Source organism: Heloderma suspectum, chromosome 1, assembly GCF_057233095.1.
Source record: "Heloderma suspectum isolate Gila_16-S chromosome 1, 16-S_ref, whole genome shotgun sequence".
Taxonomy (NCBI): domain Eukaryota; kingdom Metazoa; phylum Chordata; class Lepidosauria; order Squamata; family Helodermatidae; genus Heloderma; species Heloderma suspectum.
The window spans coordinates 356,762,429-356,787,007 of NC_139458.1; the positions used below are offsets into that span (position 1 = coordinate 356,762,429).

At 43.9% G+C, this 24,579-nt stretch overlaps 1 protein-coding gene and 1 long non-coding RNA gene across 4 annotated transcripts in view; one reads left to right on the forward strand and one right to left on the reverse strand.

The window, feature by feature from the left end:
• The window catches only part of LOC146359725 (uncharacterized), a 38,809-nt gene extending 27,223 nt beyond the window's left edge, over positions 1-11,586 (reverse strand). For both annotated transcript variants that reach the window (XR_014786755.1, XR_014786754.1), the window contains exons 1-2: positions 9,495-11,586; positions 5,140-5,243 (exon numbers count right to left, since the gene is read on the reverse strand). This is a non-coding gene — a long non-coding RNA (uncharacterized LOC146359725). The remainder of the gene's footprint in view (positions 1-5,139; positions 5,244-9,494) is intronic.
• Positions 1-23,243, forward strand: part of PACRG (parkin coregulated) — a 386,078-nt gene extending 362,835 nt beyond the window's left edge. For both annotated transcript variants that reach the window (XM_084827984.1, XM_084827983.1), the window contains one exon: positions 22,787-23,243. In XM_084827984.1, the coding sequence (XP_084684110.1) occupies positions 22,787-22,947 (161 nt within the window). In that variant the 3' untranslated portion in view covers positions 22,948-23,243. The remainder of the gene's footprint in view (positions 1-22,786) is intronic.
• The last annotated feature ends 1,336 nt before the right edge of the window (positions 23,244-24,579 follow it).

A 24,579-nucleotide genomic window follows, 5' to 3' on the forward strand; every position in this document is an offset into this window, starting at 1 on the left:
AGGTGTAACAGAAGAATGTGTGGAGGAATGATTGACAGCAGAGGAGTGTGATGGAATGGTGGGTGGAATTAGAATGAGTGACAGGTTGGAAGAGCCAGTTGAGACAGTCAGAAGAGGGAACTGAAGGCAGAGAAAAGCAAGAGAGAGGGAGAGGGAGAGAGGAGTTAGGAGAAAGAGAGGAAGGGTGAGGTAAAAGGCTGGTGGTTAGGATAGCTATTAAAGAGGGAGCTAGTTATGTTAGGATAGGATAGGTTAGGTTATTAGACAGAACCATTATTTCTTATTGCTTAAATGACTATTTGTTCTGGATATTATGTTCCATAAAATAAATACATGTTTACTCGTCTGGGTGGATTCTAGGAATAACATACCTTATCTCCTGTGCTAGCTTTAATATACACAGTTAAGCATATAAAGGAAGAGTCCTACTGGTCTCCTTAACTCAGTAGGTGGTGGCAGCTGTTTATTATGGTTCAGGCTAAGGAGAGTCTGGATTCCATGGGTCAGTTTACCCTTACATGAGGCATTTATCATGCGCTCATCATTTCCTACTCACGTTTATAGGTTTGTTAGACGAAGTTGTGACCCTCCAGTTTCACTTTTGTGTCTAATCAGCACTTTCAGCAAGTTTTTTTCCAGCAGGGAAAAAGCGTGATTTTATCATGTGTATTTGTACTATTCCGCTATACCAGAGTGCCACCTAGAGGTTACGTGCTGGAAAAGCAGGAAAGGAAATGCTCCTTGTGAAGTGCTCGGAACTCAGTTCTGTGACAAAACTGAAAGTAGATACAATGGATTAACAGCTTCATGTAGAAAAGCTCCCTGTGACTTACAGGAGCCTGGGCCTTGTAAGGGATCCCTGGAATATTACACTACCTCCTCATTGTAGTGAACAATTGGACCATTTGAATATAGAATAAAGACTGTATCATTCTCAGTGTCAGTCAAGGTAAGTTGTATTGGGCTGAAAACAAAGAAATTGATCATACTTTGCTTAGCATATCACTCTTACCTGCCTGGCTTGCAAAGGTAGCACAAGAGAATGACAGCAAAAAAAGACATGTACTTACTCTTTTAGAAGTATAGAAATAGAACAAAGGCAGGAGGGGAGAATGCTAAGAGGGGTGTGACCTGCATAGAGCACAGGAGATTATTACCTAATACATTCAGAGTTTAGCAGAGGAGAGGGAAGGAGTTAATTAAACAAAGGACGGCTCTTTGGATTATGTTATATATAGCTGACAAAAATAAGGGTCTTTGAGAAAAGAATAGGAGGTTCACATCCGGCTGTCTCTTCTCCTTGCACTCTGCAGATTGGCAAGGGCATAAAATATAGATGATAAAAGAAAGTTAATGTCTCTTGTTAATTATTATAGCTTCTCAACAGGGAAAGGGGCCTGTTTTGGAGGGGGAAAAAATCAATGCGGACCTTAATGTTAGGTGACTGTGTTTTGTCACATGTCCAAAGAAAATGATATTGGCTTGGCCACTTCCCTTCCGTGAACAGAACACAGAGTTCACATTCACAGAATGGGGATTTCCCATCTTGCATTCCCTCTGCAGCCCCCTGGTCCCCTCCACCCTGCAAATCTGATCCTGGGGTTGGGGGAACCTTGAGAATGGTGTGGGCTATGATGCGAGGGGCTGCTGATGGAGGAGTTTGTGGCAATTGATCCCCTTACATGGACAGAGGAGCAACTTAGTATCCAAGGCATTGTCTTTATTGGAGGGCTTAATTTCTCCTGACATGTTTTAGTGTACAGAGTACTACAAATATGGAATGGTCCCCCAATATGCAAGAATAAAGATGGAACAAGCTATATAGAAATGATGCACAATTTGACCTGGAAATTAAGAAAAGGATGAGATCATAGCATCTGCTCTAGCCTTATGCTTGTAAAATAGTGTTCCAACAGATGTATTCACACAATACCTTTCCCCAGCACATGATGATTTCTTCCCTCACACAGTTACAGCATCTCTGTTTGCTCATGAATTATTCCCATGAACAGAATTCTTGAGTCTGTTTCTGTCAGTTGAGGCTGGTGGCTCGGATTTCCGTGGGGTTGTAATTCCATTCTGGTTTTCAGCCAGAACCAGCCAGAACTCTAAAGGAGCTATCCAATGTCCTGAACCCATTTGGGGGTAGAGTTCAGAACCTTGGATAGCTGCTATAGAGTTCTGGCTGATTCTGACTAAACCCCAGAATGAGATCACAGCCCCACTGAAATTGGAGCCACCAGCCTCCACTGGTTTCTGTAGGACCTCAGCTTGGAGCTCATAATGGCACAGCATTCCCACATTCATAGGGATCAGCCAGAGGTGGGGAGTCTGAATTATTATCTGTGCATGTACGAATATGATCAGAAATCTTTGTGTGCTATAACCTACAAAAGGCCTGTTTCTGCACATTGCTGAATCACACTAACAGTATCTTCCTATCTACATTACTTTGCCAGTGCCTCAGTAACTATAATGCTTTGCTAGAATACTGAAAGGATGGTACAGGAGGTTACAGGGAAGTATACTCATCTCACCCTACGTCAATGAATCATTGGTATTTGCAGCAATGCCATCTTTGAATCTCTCCTGGTATTATACCCTTATACAATTAATAAAATGAATAAATGAATAATGCTTATCCTAAGGTTTTATTTTTTGCTTTGCCCCTATTTTTAGTGTTAGATTTTAATAAGAAAGTGCCTCTACAATGATATCACATTGGGCTCTATAGTAATGCAATTACAGAAATATAATTCTTCTAGAAGATCAATTATAACGTCCTGTGGATGCTACACTGATTAGATAATAGGATTGGAAGGAATCAAGGACAGTATAATTGATGCCTAGGCCTGATTTGTAATTCACATTATAAAATGAGTTTGAAATGTATACAGCTCTTGCTCATTTGTAACAGTAATTAAAAAAATTAAATTACTCTCTCTATGGCATATAAAATATTTACTATACCAGTTAGGCATCAATTTTTTTAATCAGATACAAATTGTATACAGTGATTTCCAAATAAAAGAAGGCCTGAGAACTCTCATCTATGTGGTGAAACAGAATTTGCTCCTGTTCTGTTCATCTTCGAGAATGCTCTTTCCACTTCCATGTGTCTTCTCTACTGCCTGCGTTGTGCTCTGGTGCTCTGAAACTACTCTGGTGTTCTGTAACACAGGATTGCCTGTACTCAGTTTGGCTTGGAGCACTGCTCACTGGAAGATATAGGTTGACTACAGCTACCATTTTACCATACTTCCTATATTCTAATCACATTCAGTGGTTATTCTTGGAACTGGGGGAACAGAAGAGCTGATTTTGGAGGGTGAAAGCTGGTGGGGAGGGGACGATGCTAAAGTCTCCAAATAACCAAAATACATGGTAAAATTATTTTGTACCATCAGGGCCAGAATTATTGGAACAAGGATAACCGTTTTGGCAGTTGGCCTCTTTACACCACCACATTGAAGTTGAAAGGAAACGCACCCAGATGGGAGTGAAGTCAGGACTTTCAGCTGTAATTCAAGGGGTTTGACAAAAGTGGGGCACTAACCATTCAGGAAAGACAGCCCGTGGCATACACACACACCCATCGTTGGTGGCTCATAAGTAATAGAACAAACCAACATCATTTCAAACTTAAGGATCGCCTTTAATACCTGAATGAAAATCCTTTGCAGTCAATGACTGCCTGAAGTCTAGAACCCATGGACACGACCAAATGCTGTATTTCCTCCCTCAAGATGCTTTGCCAGGCCTTTACTGCAGCTGCCTTCAGCTGCTGCTTGTTTGTGCATCTTTCTGCCCTCAGTCTTGTCTCCAGTAAGTGAAAAGCATGCTCTATTGGGTTGAGATCAGGTGACTGACTTGGTCATTGAGGAACATCCCACTTCTTTGCCTTGAGAAACTCTGGGGTAGCTTTTGCTGTATGTTTTGGGTCATTATCCATCTGCAATATGAAGCGGCGTCCTATCAGTTTGGCAGCATTCGGATGAATCTGAGCAGAAAGTATAGTCCTGTACACTTCAGAATTCATCTTGCTGCTTTTATCAGCAGTCAGGTCATCAATGAACACCAGTGACCCGGTTCCATCGGCAGCCATACATGCCCATGCCATAACACTGTCTCCACCATGTTTGACAGATGATGTGGTATGCTTTGGATCATGAGCTATTCCTTTCCTTCTCCATACTTTTCTCTTCCCCTCATTCTGGTACAAGTTAATCTTGGTTACATCAGTCCAAAGAATCTTATTCCAGAACTGGGCAGGCTTTTTTAGGTGTTTGCTGGCAAAGGCTAATCTGGCCTTTCTGTTCTTGAGCGTTACCAGTGGTTTGCACCTTGTTGTGAAGCCTCTGTATTTACATTCATAAAGCCGTCTCTTGACTGTAGATGTTCACAATAACATGCCTTCCTCCTCAAGAGCGTTCTTGACCTGGCTAGATGTTGTGAAAGGGTTCCTCTTCACCCTGAGCAGGATTCTGCGGTCATCCACTTTAGCTGTCTTCTGTGGCCTTCCAGGCCTTTTGCTGTTGCTGAGCTTGCTAGTTAATTCCTTCTTTTTCAGGATGTTCCAAACTGTTGTATTGGCCACTCCCACTGTTTTTGCTCTCTCTCTGATGGGTTTATTTTGTTTCCTCAGCCTAATGATGGCCTCCTTCACTTGCACGGACACCTCTTTGGACCTCATGTTGGGAGTTCCAGTGAACAGCTACCAAATGCAAATGTAACGCTCAGAACCACCTCCAGGCCTTTTATCTGCTTGATTGGTCATGGGGTACCCAGGAAACAGGCCACGCCTGGCCATGCAGCTGCTTGTCAGCCATTCGTTCCATTACTTATGAGCCACCAACGATGGGTGTGTGTGTATGCCACAGGCTGTCCTTCCTGAATGGGTAGTGCCCCACTTTTGTCAAACCCTGTGAATTACAGCTGGAAGTCCTGACTTTGCTTCCATTTGGGTGTGTTTCCTTTCAACTTCCATGTGGTGGTGTACAGAGGCCAACAGCCAAAACAGTTATCCTTGTTCCAATATTTCTGGCCCTGACTGTATATTTATATCCTGCCTTTCATTCACCATGGAACTCAAGGCAGTGTCCATGGGGTTCCCGTCTGATTGCTCATCCAGCTACTTACCACACCTGGACTTGCTTAGCTTCAACAGGGTTGCTGCATCATAAGCCCTCAGACCATGCCATGGGTCCTCTGCACTGCTTCCCAATGCTCTTCAGTGATTATGCCTGGAGCAGAGGGAAGAGAAAAACTGATTTTGGAGGGTGGAAGGCAGGAATTAGCGGTGGGGGCGGGGAAGATTCTAGGGTCCCCAACTAACACTCACTCCCATAACCCAAGATGTTTATCTCAGTCTCCTGCAAAAATAGGTGAATTACTCTTTAGAGCCCCTGGCTTCAAGGATAGTATTCACCCAGAAAGGGTGAACTGGAGAGGAAAGTGAAACACCAACACTAGGAATAATTATAGGACTTGATCTGGCTACCGTTGAAATTAATGTGTTCACTTCAAAGAATGTAGATTCTACCTGGTATCTAAACTGAGCTTTGCCTCTCCAGTTGTAATCAATGGGCAGTGGGCCTCTGAATATCAGTTGTGGGGAACAACAGTGGAAACGATCTATTGCCTGCTTGTGGGTTTACCAGAGGCATCTGGTGGGCCACTGTGGGAAACAGGATGCTTGACTAGATAAGCTTTGTTCTCCTCCAGCATGCCTTTTCTTATGTTAGGATTAAATAATATTAGTGTCCGTCCGTCCGTCCCCCACCGCTTTCTGGCTTCATTTGCCTTGACTTGAGTGCAGTTCTGTCAAATTCTAATAGACTATTAAGTGGCTTGCAGTTTATATTATAGATCCTTTGAAATTTAACATTGATATTCTCAACACTGGAATAGCAGAAATTTACAGAAGCGTACTTTTTCTCCTGCTGGATGTGTGATAATTGTTTTTTCTTCTCATTTATATTCAAAAGCAATTAAACTACAAGAAAACTGTGTGATGGGGTCCTGATGCAGGGTGTCCTATTAGAGGTGATGCAGGAATTCCATGAAAATATCACTGTGGGAGCTGTAGTAGTTGATTTACATTATTGCTTTTTAAAAGAAAATTGCAGGAATGTGCACCTTGAAAGGATTGGGCTTGGGAAAGTGCCCCTGGAGAAATTCTGTTTTTTTCTGGGGGCATTCACAGCTGATGAGATTAATACTATTTTTCTGTCAATAACTTTTTAATCTCTTTCTTGAAGAAAATGGTTTGACTTATGGAAATAAACCAAATGATTCATTCAGTATGAGAGTCAGGACCAGCTCCAGGTGTGAGAGGGCCCATGGCAAGGTGTCCTCTGCTGGCCCCCCTTCTACATTGGTGCCCTCCTCCAGGCTTACCTGGCGGCAGTGGCAGGCAGTACCAAACCCATCAGTGCCAGGTGGGGACCACCACATTAATTTCCCATAATGCCCCAGAGCAATGCTACCTCCAGTTTCTGCAACAGGTTTCATTCTTACAATCATGCAAATGTGATGATGGAGAAAGTTCCACCAGTTGAATTTCTGTCTGCCACACAACCTGTTAAAGGCACAAGGAATCAAGCTGGGGACCAGGGTGGGTGGGGAGTGGCAGTCCTCATTTCTGCTTTTAGTAACACGAATTCATAGGAACTCGGGTAGTTCATCGCTTCCTCTTTAATATATCATTCACTGACTTTTTGCCTCTAAAGACCCCCATTCTGCATCAGCTGCTATATTTGCACGTTACTAATCTTTAACAATATTTTCCAATACAATGCTTCCCTCCGAATCACTTGGAACCAGAGATACAGCAGGAACAATTTTAGTAAGTTGCATTCAGTAGGACTTCCTTCATAGGCATGAGAAGTATTTTTCAGATTTTGCCCAAATAAAGCAGTAAGGTGTAATGCAACATGATTACTTTTAAAGAATCTCATTAAGATGTTTGAATAGTTCACTTTCTAAGACCCCATTGAACCACCCTTGCTTTAGGTTTGCAGCAAGAATGTACTAAAACCTAAATGTCTACACAAATGGCTGTTCCTTTGCTTCTAATGCAGGCTTATATGCATGCCCAAGGATGATCTTCCAAGTGTAATGAAGCATATTTCCAGTCAGTAGATTTCCTTGACAGCTCATTCTTTTTTGTGCTATAGCATGAGAAAACTTAAGCTGACAAATATTCAAACAGATTGCACTCTGTGGTATTATTTAGTGGCTTTCTTGACTGCTAGAAACAAATTCTTGTAACTAGTCAGTATTGACCTGAAGCAGCCATCCATATCACTCTGTATCTCTCACCCAAGCATGTGCATGTACGTGTGTGTGTTTGTGTGCGTGCAGATATACATATTTTATTTTCTCTCTGATAAAACATTGAGGCTCTGAGGATCATGAATGGCAGTAACAAAATATCTGAATACCAAATCCAGTTTATAATTTAGAGACCCTTCTATAAACATGAACTGAAAGAATCCAGTGGCACAGACGGGCTTGCATTGAATAGAGGCAGAAGGAAGGGCATCTTCTTGCTGTGTCGGGGGGGGGGGGACAATTCCTTCTGACAGGACAGGGACTGCAGAAACCTAGCAAAGCAGGGAGGGTTGATTCTGGCTATATTCCCTATTACTCTTACATGTTTTTGTGAGGTCCTAAGATTCATGGCTGCTATGTCTTTCTAAGATTTACTGTGCTCTGGATTTAAAAGCAGACATCTCTGCATGATCCCAGGGGTGCCACCCGTTGTATGAATGCCCCTCTCAACATTCCTGTAATGGGGTGCCAAAAGGTGACTGCAGCTTCTGTGGAGATTCCTAATAGGGATGTACGAAAAGTACTTACCTTTCCGATCTGAGGCGTCTGCAGTGGGGGGGAGGTGCTCCGTCCCTCCCCCCGGAATCCTCCCCAGCCAGCTCCGCTCCGTGGCAACTCTGTGGAGTCAGGGCCAGGGCCGCCCACAGCCAGACTTTCGTCCACTGCTGAGCTGCGCTGGCCGCAAATAGCAGCCACTGCAGCGGCCGCCATTTGCGTCCCTGCGGAGGCCGTGATAGGCTATGTATATATTTACGTAGCCTATCATGGCAAAAGACAGGAATGCAAATGGCAAAAGACAGGAACGCAAACGCCATTTGCGTCCCTGCCTTTTGCCATGATAGGCTACATAGATACTTACATAGCCTATCATGGCTTGGCAGGGATGCAAATGGCAGCCTGCATAGCGGCCGGAAGACAACCCAGAGCCACCGCTACCATTGGAGCCACTGCCGGAGCCACCGCTGCCTCCAGGTAGGCTCCATCCCGGGGGGATTCCGTGGGGTGGGGGGGGATTGCCCTGTTCCGCCACGAACTCCGGGGGGGCGGATAGAATCCGGCCTCACTGGAGTCTTTGGCGGAATTCTCCAACATCCCTAATTCCTAAGGCTTATTCACTCTATGCTCAGTGGAGGGGAGCAATTTGACTCCCTCCATTGTTTCCAAGAATAGGCTGGGACTTGGGTGGCAAAGCCAACCACTAGTCCTTCTGCAGTCTCCTCTCCAGGGGATTTCACCCTCCTTTGTACCTTCCCCTATTCAGATGAGTGTGGCACCTTACATATCCAGAGACTCAACCCCAGTTGTCCATGCAGGTTTCTGGCTGTTTCTCAGTGGGACGTCCTATGCTGGCTCCAGGTTTTTGAGGGCCCTTGGGCAAGACACCCCCAATGGTCCCTCTCCCACAGTGAGTCTACCTTCTCACTGCCATTGTCACCAGCTGCTATTGCTCCCCATCCTTGCTCTCATCATTGCTACCACTGGCTTGTTTGATAGGTGGAGATCCAGTGAGCAAGTAGACAGTGGCATCTATTGCTCCCTGTTGCTCCCCGTTGTCTGGGACAGAATGAGAGTCAGGTGAGTAAGCAGGTTTCAATAATGAAGAGGAGAAAATCCAGGGGTTTCTTGGCAGTGGTCCTCTGCTGGAGTATGGTGCCCAAAGGTGCCTACCCTGTGTGGTGGCCCCAGGGGATCCTCATGAAGTTTCATGGCAATGGCAGTGTTTCTCTTCAGGGCTAGTAGTAGGTCAATTTGGGATGGAATTTCCAGTTATATCCCAAGAAACACCACGTGATGGATCTTTGGATTCCAGTTAGCTCCTTCTTACAGAGGAGAGCCATCCTCCGTGCTTCCCCCATGCTTTTCTGGAGCTTCTCCACACCAGGCTTTTTATTCCACAACTTTACCGGGACTTCTGCTTCTGGATTCTTTGCAGGATTAAGATGGACTCCTTCATATACACTTCCGGGGGGGGGGGGGGCTGCACGTTCTTTATGTTTCATTATAGAGCCACTAGATGGTGCCACTGTTGTAACACAACTCCTTCTTTCTAGGGATGTCAGAGAATTCCGCCACGGACTCCAGTGAGGATTCCCCTTGGAATCCGTGGTGGAACAGCCCCCCACCCCCACCCCGCGGAATCCCCCCGGGACGGAGCTTACCTGGCGGCGGATGCGGCTCCAGCGGTGGATGCGGCAGCAGCTCTGGCTGGTCTCCCATGTAAAGTAGGGATGTACAAAACACTTCTTCCTTAACTAATTGGCATTCTCCACTGTAAATAAACTTGGTGTGATCATCCTATACCAGAGGTACAGTGGGTAAACTGTGCATACAGTCTTTAAATTTGAAAACAAAAGGTAATTGAATGGAAGCTTTTTGGAATGAAAAAGAATGTCTTTTCAAAAGAAGGAGCTTTGAGTCATCATCCCTTATTGTGACTCTCACTTCACTCCCAAAATAACCCAGACTAGTAAAGGTTGCATGCTTCTGACATAAAATGTACACTGGTTCCGCTGAAAAATAGAAGAGAAGCTGTATTCACCACACATGCCTTGCCCATTAAAAATATTAAGAAAAAACAATATAAAGAATGAAATGCTCGTCCTCTTTTCCCACCCGCAGAGGTCAGAGTTAAGGTTATTGCCGTGGATTTATAAGGAAACTCATATTGCAGCTGTCTGGACTATACCTGGCTTGAAGATAAATCAGCACGGTAAATTTCCACTGCTGCCAGTTCTTTAACCTTCATAAGTACAAGTGTTCAATCCTGGTCCTGTGCTTTTGCAAAAAAGGTGTCAAAGTCTGCACAGCCATTCCTTTCACTCAGGCTTAGAAACCTTAGCCCCAAAGCAAGCTTTTTAGATTCAACTCTCCCTGCTTCCGCAGTGATCAGAAAATAATGATAAACAGGAAACTGTAGCAGTTCTTAACAGCTTCTTGGGAGGAAAAAAAGCTGCAGTAGACCCAAATCATGTGCATAGGCTGGAATCAGAGCAGAGCAGCAACGGAGGTCATATTGACAGGGCTTTCACTTTCTTTCCTTTTTTATTTTTTTAAGTAAAGGCATTATTTATTTATTTATTATTATTAAATTTATTAATCGCCCATCTGGCTGGTCACCCAGCCACTCTGGGCGATGTACAACATACAATAAAAACAATTTAAAACAATAAAATTCTACAAAATTCTAACTTGTCAGTTTTCTGAGTATAAATTCAAGTTTTACAAATACATCAATCTGCTAGGCTTATTGCCTCAGTGGTGTATGTGCTGGGCTCCTGTGCTATTTCCGCTGGGGCAAAAATGGGGGTTGCACACTCATATTCACTAAATTGTCTTAAAATCAACTAGGACACGAGCCAGAAAACTCTGGGTCTGTGCACAGCTGTCCCCTTGTGAGCCACTAGGAGGTTACACAGAGGAGGAATATGGAGCAAAATTGTCCTCCAGGCTCTAGCATAGTTCCACATACACCACCCCATTGCCTCCTGGCCTCACCTAGCATGGTTGGCTATAAATGCTTCCAGGTCAACTGCTCCCAGTCTGGTCAGGACTTACACCTTCTTCCATGAACCTGTTCAGCTGCTAGTGTCCTAATACTAATAGAGAGACCCCAAAGTCCCAAACTGAAAGACTCTTCTGATCAGCATTCCATTTAGTACATAAACAGTAAGGCCTACAGAGAAGAGCTGTCAGCCATCTTGGAGCAGGTTCTTATGTTTCCCTAGTGCTGATGCCACTCTTTCCTGAGTCACTGGGTTAACTAGAGAATCCTGGACTATGTGGGAGGGGCCCACACTGTTTCCACACTGGAAACTGGGGTAACACTGGGGTAACACTGAGGTGAGGAGGAGCTACAGCTTAGACTCCTGCCATGGGGTCTGGGGCATCTCATGTTACTGCAGCCTCATGCAAAGGAGCAACACTGCAGTGGGTCACACACCATCAGGAGCATAAAAACCAATTTATGGACTCACATAGGAGGTTGCTTACATTTTTAAAAATTATTATTCTGTTTTTATTCCACAACCCTGGCTTTCCTTGAAAGCAGTTGGCCTTGGTGGACTTAATGCGTTGTTGCTTTGCATTACATTATCATGGAATAATGCTTGTTCCATGTTGTTTTTGTCTTTTTCCCTTTAATTACAAATCAATTCAGCTTCATTCGTAAGTGCACATCATATAAAATACAGTATGCAACAAATGTGTTACAACCCCTGGCAATTAAATCTATTCAGTCCTTGTCCACATGAATACATTTTGCTACATATCTATATGAGCTTTTTTGTATAAATTCCACCTGATAATGTATGGGGCAAAACCTGACCCCTTTGGCCCTTTCAGCAGGATTTGCGCCCTGCTTCATTGTTTTTAAACAACAGTACAAACAGTGTACCAAGGCCACTGAGGATTTTGCTCTGCACGTCTGTCTCCTGCTGAGAGTGCTGTTTGGCTAAGATTGTTGGAGAAGAGCAAATATTTTCCAATGACAATCCATTTGAGAAATATCTAGTCCCTCCCCCACTGGTCTCTTCCTGGGATGAACATGTTTGCTAATGTCATGTGCCATTAAAAAAAATCTGTGGCTTTGTTTTCTTTTTAGTATTTCAATTAAAATATTAAAAAAAACAGAAAAAGAAAACTTCTGGGCTTAGAAAGGACGGATCTGATGTTGCTAATGTTTCCTGGAAATGAAAAGCTATGATAACAGCTGCTATCTTGGCTCATTTCCAATTTTTGTTTAACAGCAGCAATTTACAAGTAGTTACAATTATTTCTAGTGCACTCACATTGCTACCAAAAACATCATACGTTTGTCCAATTCTTCTACCATGTTAGTGACGCGAGACTACTTGTAGCTGTGGCTCAGTGGCAGCGATGTTTTGCTTGCAGTATGCCTCCAGCTCAGTCTCTTCCATCTCCACTTTAAAAGGATCAGGAAAGCAGGTGATGGCAAAGACCTCTGGAGATACCCTGGAGAGCCTCTACTAGTCAAAGTAGCCTCTACTAGTCAGAGTAGATAATACTGTTCTAGATGGACCAATGGTATGAGCTGATATAAGCCAACTTCTTATGTATTTATCCATTTTGGATGAGATTTCCAAATGCTTTTATTTTTCTGTTGAGGTCTGTCCCTCCCTTCCCTCCAAAAGGGTAGGTTCCATTTAGTACATGCACAGGCCAGCCAAAGTGAAATGCTTTTACATCCCACTGATTTCAGGGAATAGGATTAAGCATGTGCTGGTTGGATTCCTTGTGGGCTGAATTTTCAAGGGGCTGAGGATAAGAGGATAGGGAGGAAGGATAACGGATGGAGCAGAAAAGGGGCAGAAATGTGAAGAGGGAGAAAGGGTGGGGGAAAATGAAAGTGTGAGAGAACAAGGGGCAGATGGTGAAAAAAAAGGAGTTATCAGGCCCAGTAGAGGGGGACACTAGGTGGCTCCAAGGGAACCTTCTTATAGGAACTTTCCCCACTGTCATTGCCTAAATTGCCACTCTGCCTATTATTTGCATGTTCAAATTGCCCTATCCAGAGGAGACTAAAATAATCCGGGGAGTGGGATGTAGGGAAAAACATAAAGCACTCTGAAGTGCTTCCTTACCCTCTCTGGAGGGCCAGCCAGTGATGGTGGTAATGGCTCAACTTCATGAAGGAATACAGTCAGGGCTAGAAATATTGGAACAAGGATAACTGTTTTGGCTGTTGGCCTCTGTACACCACCACATTGAAGTTGAAAGGAAACACACCCAGATGGAAGCGAAGTCAGGACTTTCAGCTGTAATTCAAGGGGTTTAACAAAAGTGGGGTGCTAACCATTCAGGAAGTACAGCCAGTGGCATACACCCCTCCCATCGTTGGTGGCTCATAAGTAATGGAACGAATGGCTGACAAGCAGCTGCATGGCCAGGCGTGGCCTGTTTCCTGGGTACCCCATGACCAATCAAGCAGGTAAAAAGCCTGGAGGTGGTTCTGAGTGTTACATTTGCATTTGGTAGCTGTTCACTGGAACTCCCAACATGAGGTCCAAAGAGGTGTCCATGCGAGTGAAGGAGGCCATCATTAGGCTGAAGAAACGAAATAAACCCATCAGAGAGATAGCAAAAACATTGGGAGTGGCCAACACAACAGTCTGGAACATCCTGAAAAAGAAGGAATTAATTGGCAAGCTCAGCAACAGCAAAAGGCCTGGAAGACCACGGAAGACAACTAAAGGGGATGACTTCCAACATCTAGCCAGGTCAAGAACGCTCTTGCGGAGGTAGGCATGTCATTGTCAACATCTACAGCCACGAGACGGCTCATGATCCAAAGCATACCACATCATCTGTCAAACATGGTAGAGGCAGTGTTATGGCATGGGCATGTATGGCTGCCAATGGAACCGGGTCACTGGTGTTTATTGATGACCTGACTGCTGATAAAAGCAGCAGGATTAATTCTGAAGTGTATAGGGCTATACTTTCTGCTCAGATTCATCCGAATGCTGCCAAACTGATAGGACACCGCTTCATATCGCAGATCGATAATGACCCAAAACATATAGCTAAAGCTACCCAAGAGTTTCTCAAAGCAAGGAAGTGGAATGTTCCTCAATGGCCAAGTCAGTCACCTGATCTCAACCCAATAGAGCTTTTCACTTACCGAAGACAAGACTGAAGGCAGAAAGACCCACAAGCAAGCAGCAGCTGAAGGCAGCTGCAGTAAAGGCCTGGCAAAGTATCTCGAGGGAGGAAACTCAGCATTTGGTCGTGTCCATGGGTGCCAGACTTCAGGCAGTCATTGACTGCAAAGGATTTTCATCCAGGTATTGAAGGCGACCCTTAAGTTTGAAATGATGTTGGTTTGATCCATTACTTATGTGCCACCAACGATGGGGGGTGTGTGTGTATGCCACGGGCTGTACTTCCTGAATGGTTAGTGCCCCACTGTATGTTCAGTGTATGTTCCCCAGAGACTGAGTTAAACTACAGTGTTATCATCTGTCAGCCATGCCTCCGCCATTTCATGATTTAGAAACTTCTTCATCTGACCTTCAGACACAATACAAAGTGTAGCAGGATATTTTAAATAATATTGTAAGTTTATTTGTTCTGTTCTCAAAATTTTTGACACAGGGAGTGCGGGGAGAGTTGATGCCAGCTCCTTTCTTCTCCTTGGCGCAGTCATGCTTCTCTCAAACAGATCTTACAGGTCCTCAGATGTTCTCAAATATTGTTAACATTTCGTAAATCATCCCTCAGAAGTTGTTGATATTTCTTAAAACATATATTATTATGGAACACGTCAGCCCTGTTTTCTCTTATGGAATAGGTGTCTCAGTACAGCTTTTTGCCTTGGTAAAGCTCTGGGGAGATAATCCTGGAATCCAGCCCCCCCACTATCTCATGGGGGATACTTTTCTCCAAGATGTTATCCAGAGCTGCCTTGCCCCCCTTTTAATTCCAGGTGGAGATGAGAAGGTTTTTCAACCTTTTAAAAAGCTGTTTGAGAAAGCTCCCACCGAGAACCCGTGGGAAGCTGCCAGAGCGACGTTGGTCCCAACCGGACATGGATGTTAAATTTATTTGAAACAAGAGGCTGAAAACTGGACCACTTCCTGCACTTTGTGTGTATCTCTGTGTGTTTAATGACATGTTTCATGAAGTGTCTTGAATGGAATTGGATGATGATGATGATGATGATGATGAATACTAGACAAAATACCCAACAAATATCTGACAAATACCAGACAATACCTAACAAAGAGCATTTTTGTAGCCTTCTCCACTGAAACAGCTGAATGGCCTTTGGCTTTGGGTTCCCATCTTTGTTACTAAAGAATTTCAGCTGGAGCTGTAGTGCCTGCTTCAAAGGACCTTCAGAAGTCTCTCTGAATCTCTTTCTTTTCAAAAAGACCCTGGGCAGCCTTGAACTATTAAAAGATAGGTCTTTCCTCCCTGTTGACCATTCCAGTTAGGGATGTTACAGAATTCTGCCACAGACTCCAGTGAGGCTGGATTCTTTAGAATCTAGTCCCCCGGAGTCCATGGTGGAATGGAGCAATCCCCCCCGCCACCCCGTGGAATCCCTCCGGGATGGAGCCTACCTTTGTCGGCCGTCCGCTACCCCGCGAATGGCTGCCCTGGTCTGTGGCCGCCATTATCATTCCACTTTAGCCGTGATAGGCTATGTAAGTATTTACGTAGCCTATCACGGCTAACATAGGGATGCCATTTGCGGTAGCCATGATTGGCTACGTAAATATATACGTAGGTATATAAATATATAAGTAGCCTATCATGGCAAAAGGCAGGAATGCAAATGGTGGCCGCTACACCATTTGCATCCCTGTGGACGCCATTTGCATTCCTGCCTTTTGCCGTGATAGGCTACGTAAATATATATGTAGTCTATCACAGCTACCGCAGGGATACAAATGGCGGCCGCTATGGTGGCCGCAGCCCAGCAGTGGACAGACGTTCAGCTGCAGGCGGCCCCGGCTGGCGGCTCCATGGGCTCCCCACGGAGCAGAGCTGGCCGGGGGAGGATTCTGGGGGGGAGGGACGGATCACCTCCCCCCCCAGCGGACAGCCCAGTGGAATGGGGTAAGTCATTCATACACCCCTAATTCCAGTTTCAGTATTTGTTTTCCATGACGTATGAGACCTTGGGAGAAGGTCATTTTCAAGGGCAAGTATGGTATCATTGATCTGAACAGTGGTGTTTGAACATATCCGAAAGATTAAAGCATTTTGAATAGAGACAACTGTCTCTACTTAAAAGTAGAAGCCAGTAAGCCATAAGCAAGGTTATAGTACACTTTATAATTCTAAAGAACGTCTATAGATATGAATAGATTTCATTCAGTCTTGCACATTGGTTCCTCCAGCACTGCCAGCTGCCAAACATGCATCTCTTTCAGTGTGATTTGAAGAAGGACCAGGGAGATGCGTGCATGCTCCATAGAGTCCCTAGTGATAAATGTCCCTGTGCCCCAGGAGGAGTATCTGTTCCAAAAGAAGAAGGGAACCGAAGCTCATGCTCATCTTTCTTCTTGGGATAGGGACATCCCTGAGATGGAGGAACAATTGTCGCAGAGGCTCTGCGAAGCAAATTCGCCTACCCAGTTCTCCTCTCCGACCTATTTATTTTTGCAGAAAGGGAGAAGTTGCATGTGCTTGGAAGCTATTCGGTGCTTCTTCTAGTCACCCAGAGAGAACTGAACAGGAGTGGGGGTTGTGTAGGGAGATATGAGTAGGATTTATATCGTGACCATGGAGAAGGCATATAAACTATATAGCTCCCACGCAATTGAATTGTGTTTGTTTAGTGATAGAGCTGGATACTGATGGAACTGGTGGGTGGAGCCTGTATGCCCTCCTAACTTTTCAGGTATCCCCCATTTCTTGTTCCTACAATAATGTATTATCTAGATTACAGAGATCAAGGAAAGTAAGGTTTTATTGTATTTATGAATGCTTAAAGGACAGGAAGGCCTGGCGTGCTATGGTCCATGGGGTCACGAAGAGTCGGACACGACTGAACGACTGAACAACAACAACAAAAAATAATAGTAGTCATTCATAGAAAGAAATCTGACAGGTAATGAGTATCCCTCCTACAGCTCTCAATATCACAAGCATTTACATTTGTTTGTTTTACTTATTCATATTCATACTCTCTTGCCTTTCCTTCCAAGGATCTCAGGAATTATCCATGGGGTATATCCTATTAAATTTCCACAATACAGTGAGACATAGTGACAGGCCCAAAGTCATTACTTGGGGCCTCTGAGGCCAGAAATGCCTAAATGAATAAAAAGGTCACCCTGACTGAACTCAATCACTAAGTGGGTCTCCTAACCCACATCCAGAACTCTAGCCATTACATCATACTGGCTCTCCACAGTCACTACTGAAGGATTACCTCACTTCGGAAAGAGCTGTGAAGAGATAAGAAAATGCAAACATCTTTAAATATAATAAGCACCTTTTATACAGGTAATAACAGGCAGAAGCCTAATGCTTTAATCTAGGAATTACTCATAATTTGAGCTCCTACCATTTCTAATTCCAGTTCTCTAGGTCAGCAGTTCTGCTGTGCATTGAGCAAAATCTTTTCCTGTGCACAGTAGCAAAAACATGGCTGCTTCCTAGGACAAGAGTCCTTGCTTCATGCTGTGTCTGCTAGACATTTCACTTTGGGAGCATGGCATGACAGATGTGCTCTCCGAAATTTCCTTCATGTTGATTAATTCTCTGCCACTAAGGGAAGCTTCAATAAACAGCTTGAATCCAGTCCAGGTTCTGGCAACGTACGAACAGCTTTTTTTGCGGTTACCCACATGTTCGCTATACAATAAATAACATGGAAATAACATTATGCTAGAGACAGGCAGACAGACCACTGCGCATCAGTGGCAAGGTTTTCCCCCCTCCATGTATTCATTCTAATTATTATTATGACTAGATACTTAGCCTTAGGTGTGCTGAGAAAATCAGTATGACTTATCTGTCTAGTGCTGGCAAATGCAGGGGTGGATGTTGTCCTGATGGGTTAATCATTCCCATCTTTGCCTTAAAGATTTACTAATTCCTGTAGCTGTGCAGAACAGCTATTGTGATGCTTCGTGGGTAACTTCTCTGCTGAAATGGCCTTTTGGTAGTGTCGCTTATAAACTGTGTCATGAAATTAGAGGGAACAATGGCTGTCTTGAGGATATGAGCCCTGCGCCATGGCATACATTGTCAGTAACGATAGGCTGTGCATCACTTTGTGCCATCTTTTATAGCTCGTTCTCTTATTATCTGACCCTTTCAGAGTACCTTTTACTCAGTCCTCCAAGCAGTCATATCTTACAGAATTATTTTGCTAGTCCAGTATTCTTACTGAATTTGTCCGCACAGAATCAAGCTATCACCATGTCTCACCATCAACACAACTGCAAAGGCTGTTTATCACCCCCAGGGCTAATCCAGATCTCTGGCTTTGTATCTGTTAGTCTAGAGCAGCATATGTTTTGAAAGGGAGAACAGAATATTTTGACTGAAAAAGTTTTAAGGGCCTGTCATGTGCTCAGGCCCAAGGGCAGGTTGGGCACCAGGCAGGCCAGTCAGCCAGTGTCACCACACTGGCCCTTAGGGTCACCTGACTTTCCAGGCCAGGAGAGTTATGAGCGGTTGTGAGAATGCCCCAGCTTTGGAACTAACTGTAGTTCTTCCTCTGATCCACAGCCCCAGTGGTGCAGGGAGCCAGTGTCAGATCTGTGGGTTTGAGTCCTGTGGCACCTAACATGGTTCTACGTGCAACTTTTAAATACTAATAATGTGGAGCCAGCTGTTTAGAAACCAGCATTCTTCTGCTTACCATTCAAGATCTAAGTGCAAACATTTCCCTTTCTGTTGTTGGTACAGCAAATCAGTGGTACCAGAGATCCATGTTCAGGAAGGGTGAGAGTGATCCCTGTTTAGAGAAATGTTTTTAAAGATGAACATAGAGGAAGGTGTACCTGACATAGGACTTATATGCTATGGGAGCTAAACCTAGGATAGAGCACTATTCTTTTTCTACTTCAGTATATTTACCAATATTTTATATATAATTGTGAAATATTTCCTTTGGGGAATATGTACTTTTTTTCTATATCCCTTGAACTAAACAATTTCTTACATGTCTTTGCTATGTTCCATTATACGTATATCTCACCCATATTGTGACACACATTATAAGCACAGAATTGAGTGGTTCCAGTACTGATGTGTAGGCACAACTGGTCTCCTTGTACTGGCACTGGAGCTTGAGCAAAGCACTGGTGTGGGCAGAGCCATTGACTTCCAGTCTTGTTCATGTGCCATCCAGCTACATGAGGGCTTGTTAAATATCAGGCAGCAATGACATCAGCACTACCTTGCACCTAGTTTTTTTTATGAGGGTCTGGAGTTTTAGCACAGGTGGGACAGAGCCATGGGGTGTTAGGATCCCACTTAGTTTTGAAAGCACAACTTGTCAAATCTATTGTCACAGATAAGGCAGATGAATGAGCTGAAAAATTACTAATAATAAGGTGTCACCATTAAGTGTTTTTGAAAGGAAGTCCATAATAATGCTAATGGTCTGCCCAATTACTTTTTGTTCATACTCTTACTACCATGAATTTACCACAGTTGACCAGTGCTTTGGAGTTGTATATCATTCCATGTGTTTTGTTGATACCATTTAACTGGGAGCTCTTTATCTTTTGGAGTAGCACGTTAATTCAATCCCCCTTCCTATGCTCACTGGCCCAGTTTTTACATAATGTTGTCTGTTTGTGTTTTCTTAATGTGGAAATGTTCAGGTCCTTATGCTCATTCATAGATGTTTACAAGGACATATTCCATAGATGCCAGTATGGCTGTATTTCATGTGGTATTTGTAACGGCCAAATGGCTTCTGTGTGATTGGAGCGCTGCAAAGCAATAATGTCCAGGGGAATCAGGGTTTGCTGACATCATGTTTGGGTGGGAGAAGACAAAGCAGCCACTTGGTCAAGGCCTCAGATAAAGTACACTGAAATAAGCATTCTTCTTCAATGTAATGACGTCATATACTGCGTATAAACCCGGGAAGATCTGAATCAGTACAGTGCAAAGAAGTGTGTGTTTTACTTTGAGCATGTAAGCCTGGAGACCCACTTCACAATGAAGCTACCCATGAGTTGTTGCTGGAATGAAGGACTGTTCAAATACTGCATCACTCCTGGAATTCTACTTGGGATAAGACTGAGTGCTGGTGTCGGGCTCATGTAGTCCCTTCCCCACCCCTCATCGCAGCCAGAGTGTAATAAGCAAAGTGGGGAGAGCCTGTGTTCAGATAAGTGTTGGATCCCCTGGTTCACTTCTGAGTGCAGTAAGGGAGTGCAGCAGCCTGAGGTCCACTTCTGACCTGTATAGAATCCCTGGAGACAATGGAACATCTGAAAAGGCCCTAAGGCCTCATAAATCAGTTCTACTGGGCTAAAGTTTCAAGATATACTACTGAAAGAAAATTAACCTCACTTCCTCAGTTCTTCTTGGCTCTGAGCAGAATGTCAAGTAGAGGAGAAGACAATTTGGCTTCTTTCATAATTCTGTTGGCTTCTTTAATACTGTCGACGGAATGGACAAATGGTGTTAAGAGGACGATTGAGTTTTATGGTATGGACACCTGTCTGCTTTTAACAAAAGTGAGCCCAAGTAATGTCACATGAGCCACAAAATAACCTTCAAGCAATCACCACTTTCAGTCACTATATATCCAAGTTGGGTTAGAGCCAAAGATATAGGGGACTGAAAATCTCAGTATCTTATTCCCAAACCTCTAAATAATCCAGTGCTTATTGCCAAATTATTTTTGGTATGATTCTGGATATATTCATATGGAGCGGGCTGAACAATGTTCCCTTATATGGCCATTATCTTTGAACTAGTTACTCCAGAGTAGTCTCATTGGCCTCACTCTGGAGTAAGGACTTGGAAATTAATTTGGAAGCAATTTCCATTGAGGTCAGTCGGACCTACTTCCAAATAAATATTCTTAAGATCAGAGTATAAGTCTCATCAAAGTCCTGGGAGAAGGATAGCGTGTCCAAGTTTTACATGTGTTCCATATTTGCACAGGCATCTAGGCTGAGTTTCTTAGATGAACGGATACACTATCTGTCTACAAATATGTGTTACCAGTGAGTTCCTGAGCTGCCTCACAGCAGAGGTGATGGAAAAGATTGTTATTCCATATAAGGCCTCAAATAATTTCCCCTATTTATGCTGACTTAATTTAACGGTTTTTTTCAGAAAACAAAAATGGATTGTGCTGCATGGTTTTCTTCATAATGATGGCTTTGCAACAAACCACAGCCCCCCTTTTTCCAGTTCTACTATCTTGAACTCAGTCTCACTAAAGAAATAGATCTGGTGTTTGGCAGGGACTAGTCCCTTAAAATCATCTGTTAAGTAATCAGCCCTCTGCCATCCTCTCAGAAAATGCAAGCTAGGGGACTGAGGCTGACACCTGGCTGGTAGCCATCCAGAACTGTTTGGGCTTAGGCTTCAAAGCCCTCTTCAGGCCACCTGAGAGGAAATAGGGAGGGCCTGACATAAGCCCCTTCATTAAGAAGGCAGTAAGAGGCCTAGGTACTGATAGGTGCTGGTACTGATACCGGTACTGTAGGTCACCAGTAGGGTGACCTCTGCTTGAAGGGCTGTCCAGTCCAAGTCCAGTTAAAGATACATAAGAAGGGACAGCAGGGAGGCCTGGAAGTTGCCCATCCACAGTTAGCACCTGAACAGCAGACTGAGCAGGCACATAGGAGTCACCTGGGCATATCCTTCATTACTAAATTGACATGTATTGTGTTCCTTCTTAACTTATAGTAATTTTCTCTAAATATGCATCTACACATATAAATGAGCATATACACATTTCCTGCAACTCTTTTGACTTCTTTTGTCCTCTTTCTAGGTGAGGCATAAGTGGGCATTCTAAATACCAGGCACCCGCCCTTCTGTGCCTATGTGGAAAACAAAGTAGAACATCCCACCTGCTTCTCTCTTGGCCCCCAACCTTGGCCTGCCTCAGATTTAGTTGCCACTCAGGCCAGCCTGCCTCAGAATTGCCAGAAAAGGGATGTTGTAAAGTGGGCCTGAGAATGTGTTGCCCTCCAGATGTTTTTGGACATCTTTGTAAACCTTTAATCTTTGTAATCCACCCAGACAGCTTCAGCTATTTGGCAGTATAGAAATGTAAATCGTCATCGTCATCATCATCATCATCTCCCATCTGCCCTAGCCAGCATAGCCAATGGTGAGGGATGTTGGGAGTTGCAGTCCAACAACATCTGGAGGGGCACACATTTCCCATCCCTGTTGTAGAGCAAACCTAGGCATGGGCATTTGGAATCACACTGGCTGTAGTGTCCCTCAAAAGGATAGGTACTTAGGCAATGAGCCGACTCTAAACAGCTGGGCCTGAACTTCTATATGAGAGTAGGCTCAGGTTCTTTCCATAAATAGTGCATGATTTCATGATTCTGTCTGTGTTTTGCTGCAACAAAAATCTGCGTCCTTAGGGCATATTTGAGATAGCTCTAATTTCTGGTGGTATGTGTGCTATTTCAGTGCATCTTCACTCTGCTGTACACCGACAGGGTACTTTGGCAGACCATGTTCTCCTGCTGGTGTATATGGCTGAGAGTGAACACTAGAAGCTATGCAGCCTGCATGGGAGGCTTTCTGTCAGAAGCTGATGGGAAGAAGGGCCTCTTTTTTTCCCCTCTGGGATACTTCCTGCATTTCTAGTTGAACACTACAGTGTGGCATCAGACGTGCAGGAAGCTGCCGCATGAACTCACTGTCAGTGTACACTGCCTGCAAAGGGTTATTAGAGAAATGTTTGCAGTGAGATATCTCCATGAGACCCTCTAGCCTAATCTCTTCTGTGTGTTTTTTAATCAATCAGTTAATTCAGGAGATGGCATTGACTACAGTCAGCAGAAGCGGGAAAATATCGGAGACTTGATTCAAGAGACACTGGAAGCCTTTGAGCGCTATGGTGGTGAAGATGCTTACATAAACATTAAATACATGGTCCCAACTTATCAGTCGTGCTTGTTAAACTAACAAACAGAAGACAGAAGAATGATGCCATTTGCGTTCTCCAGCTCTGCCTAACACTCTGTTACTCGTTCTTTCCCTACATCTACTAAAACAGCAGCTTCTGGACCCTTAGACTGTTCAGTACTATTGTGAGCCAGTCTTTCCAATACATAAATAGTGCCTGTTTCTTTGATTACAATGGTGTACTGTGCTTATTTGTTCGGAGAAAGAATTGCTTCTTTATCACAGAAGCGGAGCGGAGCAGGCGTCAGAGTCAAACCTTCAGTTGTATGGACAATAAAACTATAATTTTCATACGCAATTCGGCAATTGCTCTTCTGTGTCCGCCTGCCCTGAGGCCAATGTCAGGGACTGTAACAAGGGGAGTTTATGCTGACTGCTTAATAGGAGAAACAACAGTTCAGCAGTGGCTCTAGCATCTGGGCAGAATAATGGGCTCTGACTCACCATAAAACTGTTGAGCATATATACCAGTTACAGGAGGGATTTTTGTGCAGCCCATTAGAAAGCTTCATAAACTTCATTAACGATTTGTGTCCACGTGTCATCCGGGCTTCCAGGTGTTTGCGTTTTCCAAAAGAGAATATGGGCTGCTATTTCTTTGCTTTCTTTTTTCAAATAGCATGGCAAGGTGGGGCTAGAGAGTAAATATATCAGCCTCACAACAAGCTGTTATAGTAACAAAGCGTTGCACAGTTGTTTGTCTAAGAGGGCAGTAGGTGGCTTCAAGAGTTTTAAATCGCTGTGACTGGCTATTTGTAGTACTCCCCAGGGGCTGCCACTGCCACAGAGTAGGTTGTTTTGTCCCCATGATATAGTCACAATCATTTTCTCTTCCAGCCTTGCATATGATGGAGCTGGGGTGGTTAGCTGACTGCCTGTGGACTGGATCCAACGCCCAGAGCAATTTTATGCCACACCTGGCAGCTATACCAAACTTGAGTCAAGGTGTGATAGCATTTTTGCCTGCAGCTTCATGTATCTAAAAGACATATATGTGCCATGTCTGGTCCTGCACGCTTCCAGTTCCATGGTCACTGAATATCACACAAAGAGAATCAAGCCCATGTGAAATGGCACGGATTCCTCCCCACTCCATGCCACGCTTTAAGTGATTGCAGACTAGATGGGGATTGTAAGGGAAGACAAATTACAGAGATGTTAATCTTGACAATGTTTGGGTAAAGATGACAGGCAGGGTATTCTGCTAAGCAATTATAGCATAACTCAGAGTGCTTTACAAAGGACAAGATCAAGGGTCATGTGATTTAAACCCCTTCTTCTACATGCACTGCTTAGCTGTTCTCCTGCTAAACAACAGAATTGATTAAAAGAATACAGGAGTGGGTTTCCCCCTCCTTTTTTCTATTAAGAATGCTGACCCTTGAATTTACCAATTTTCAGACCTAGGATTATAGAATGACACAGCTTATAGAAGTGTATGCAATCAGAACCATAAGAAACGGTGGCCACCGCTACCACCAGCCTGTATCTGATACTCAGAGCAAAGGTTCCATTTCATCTTTCAGCCCTCTTTCCCCACCCATTCCAGTTGCACTCCATTTGTAATGGAAATGCCAATTGTAACACAGCTCTAAATGGGATATTTATCTGTCTAGTAAGCCTCCAATTCTT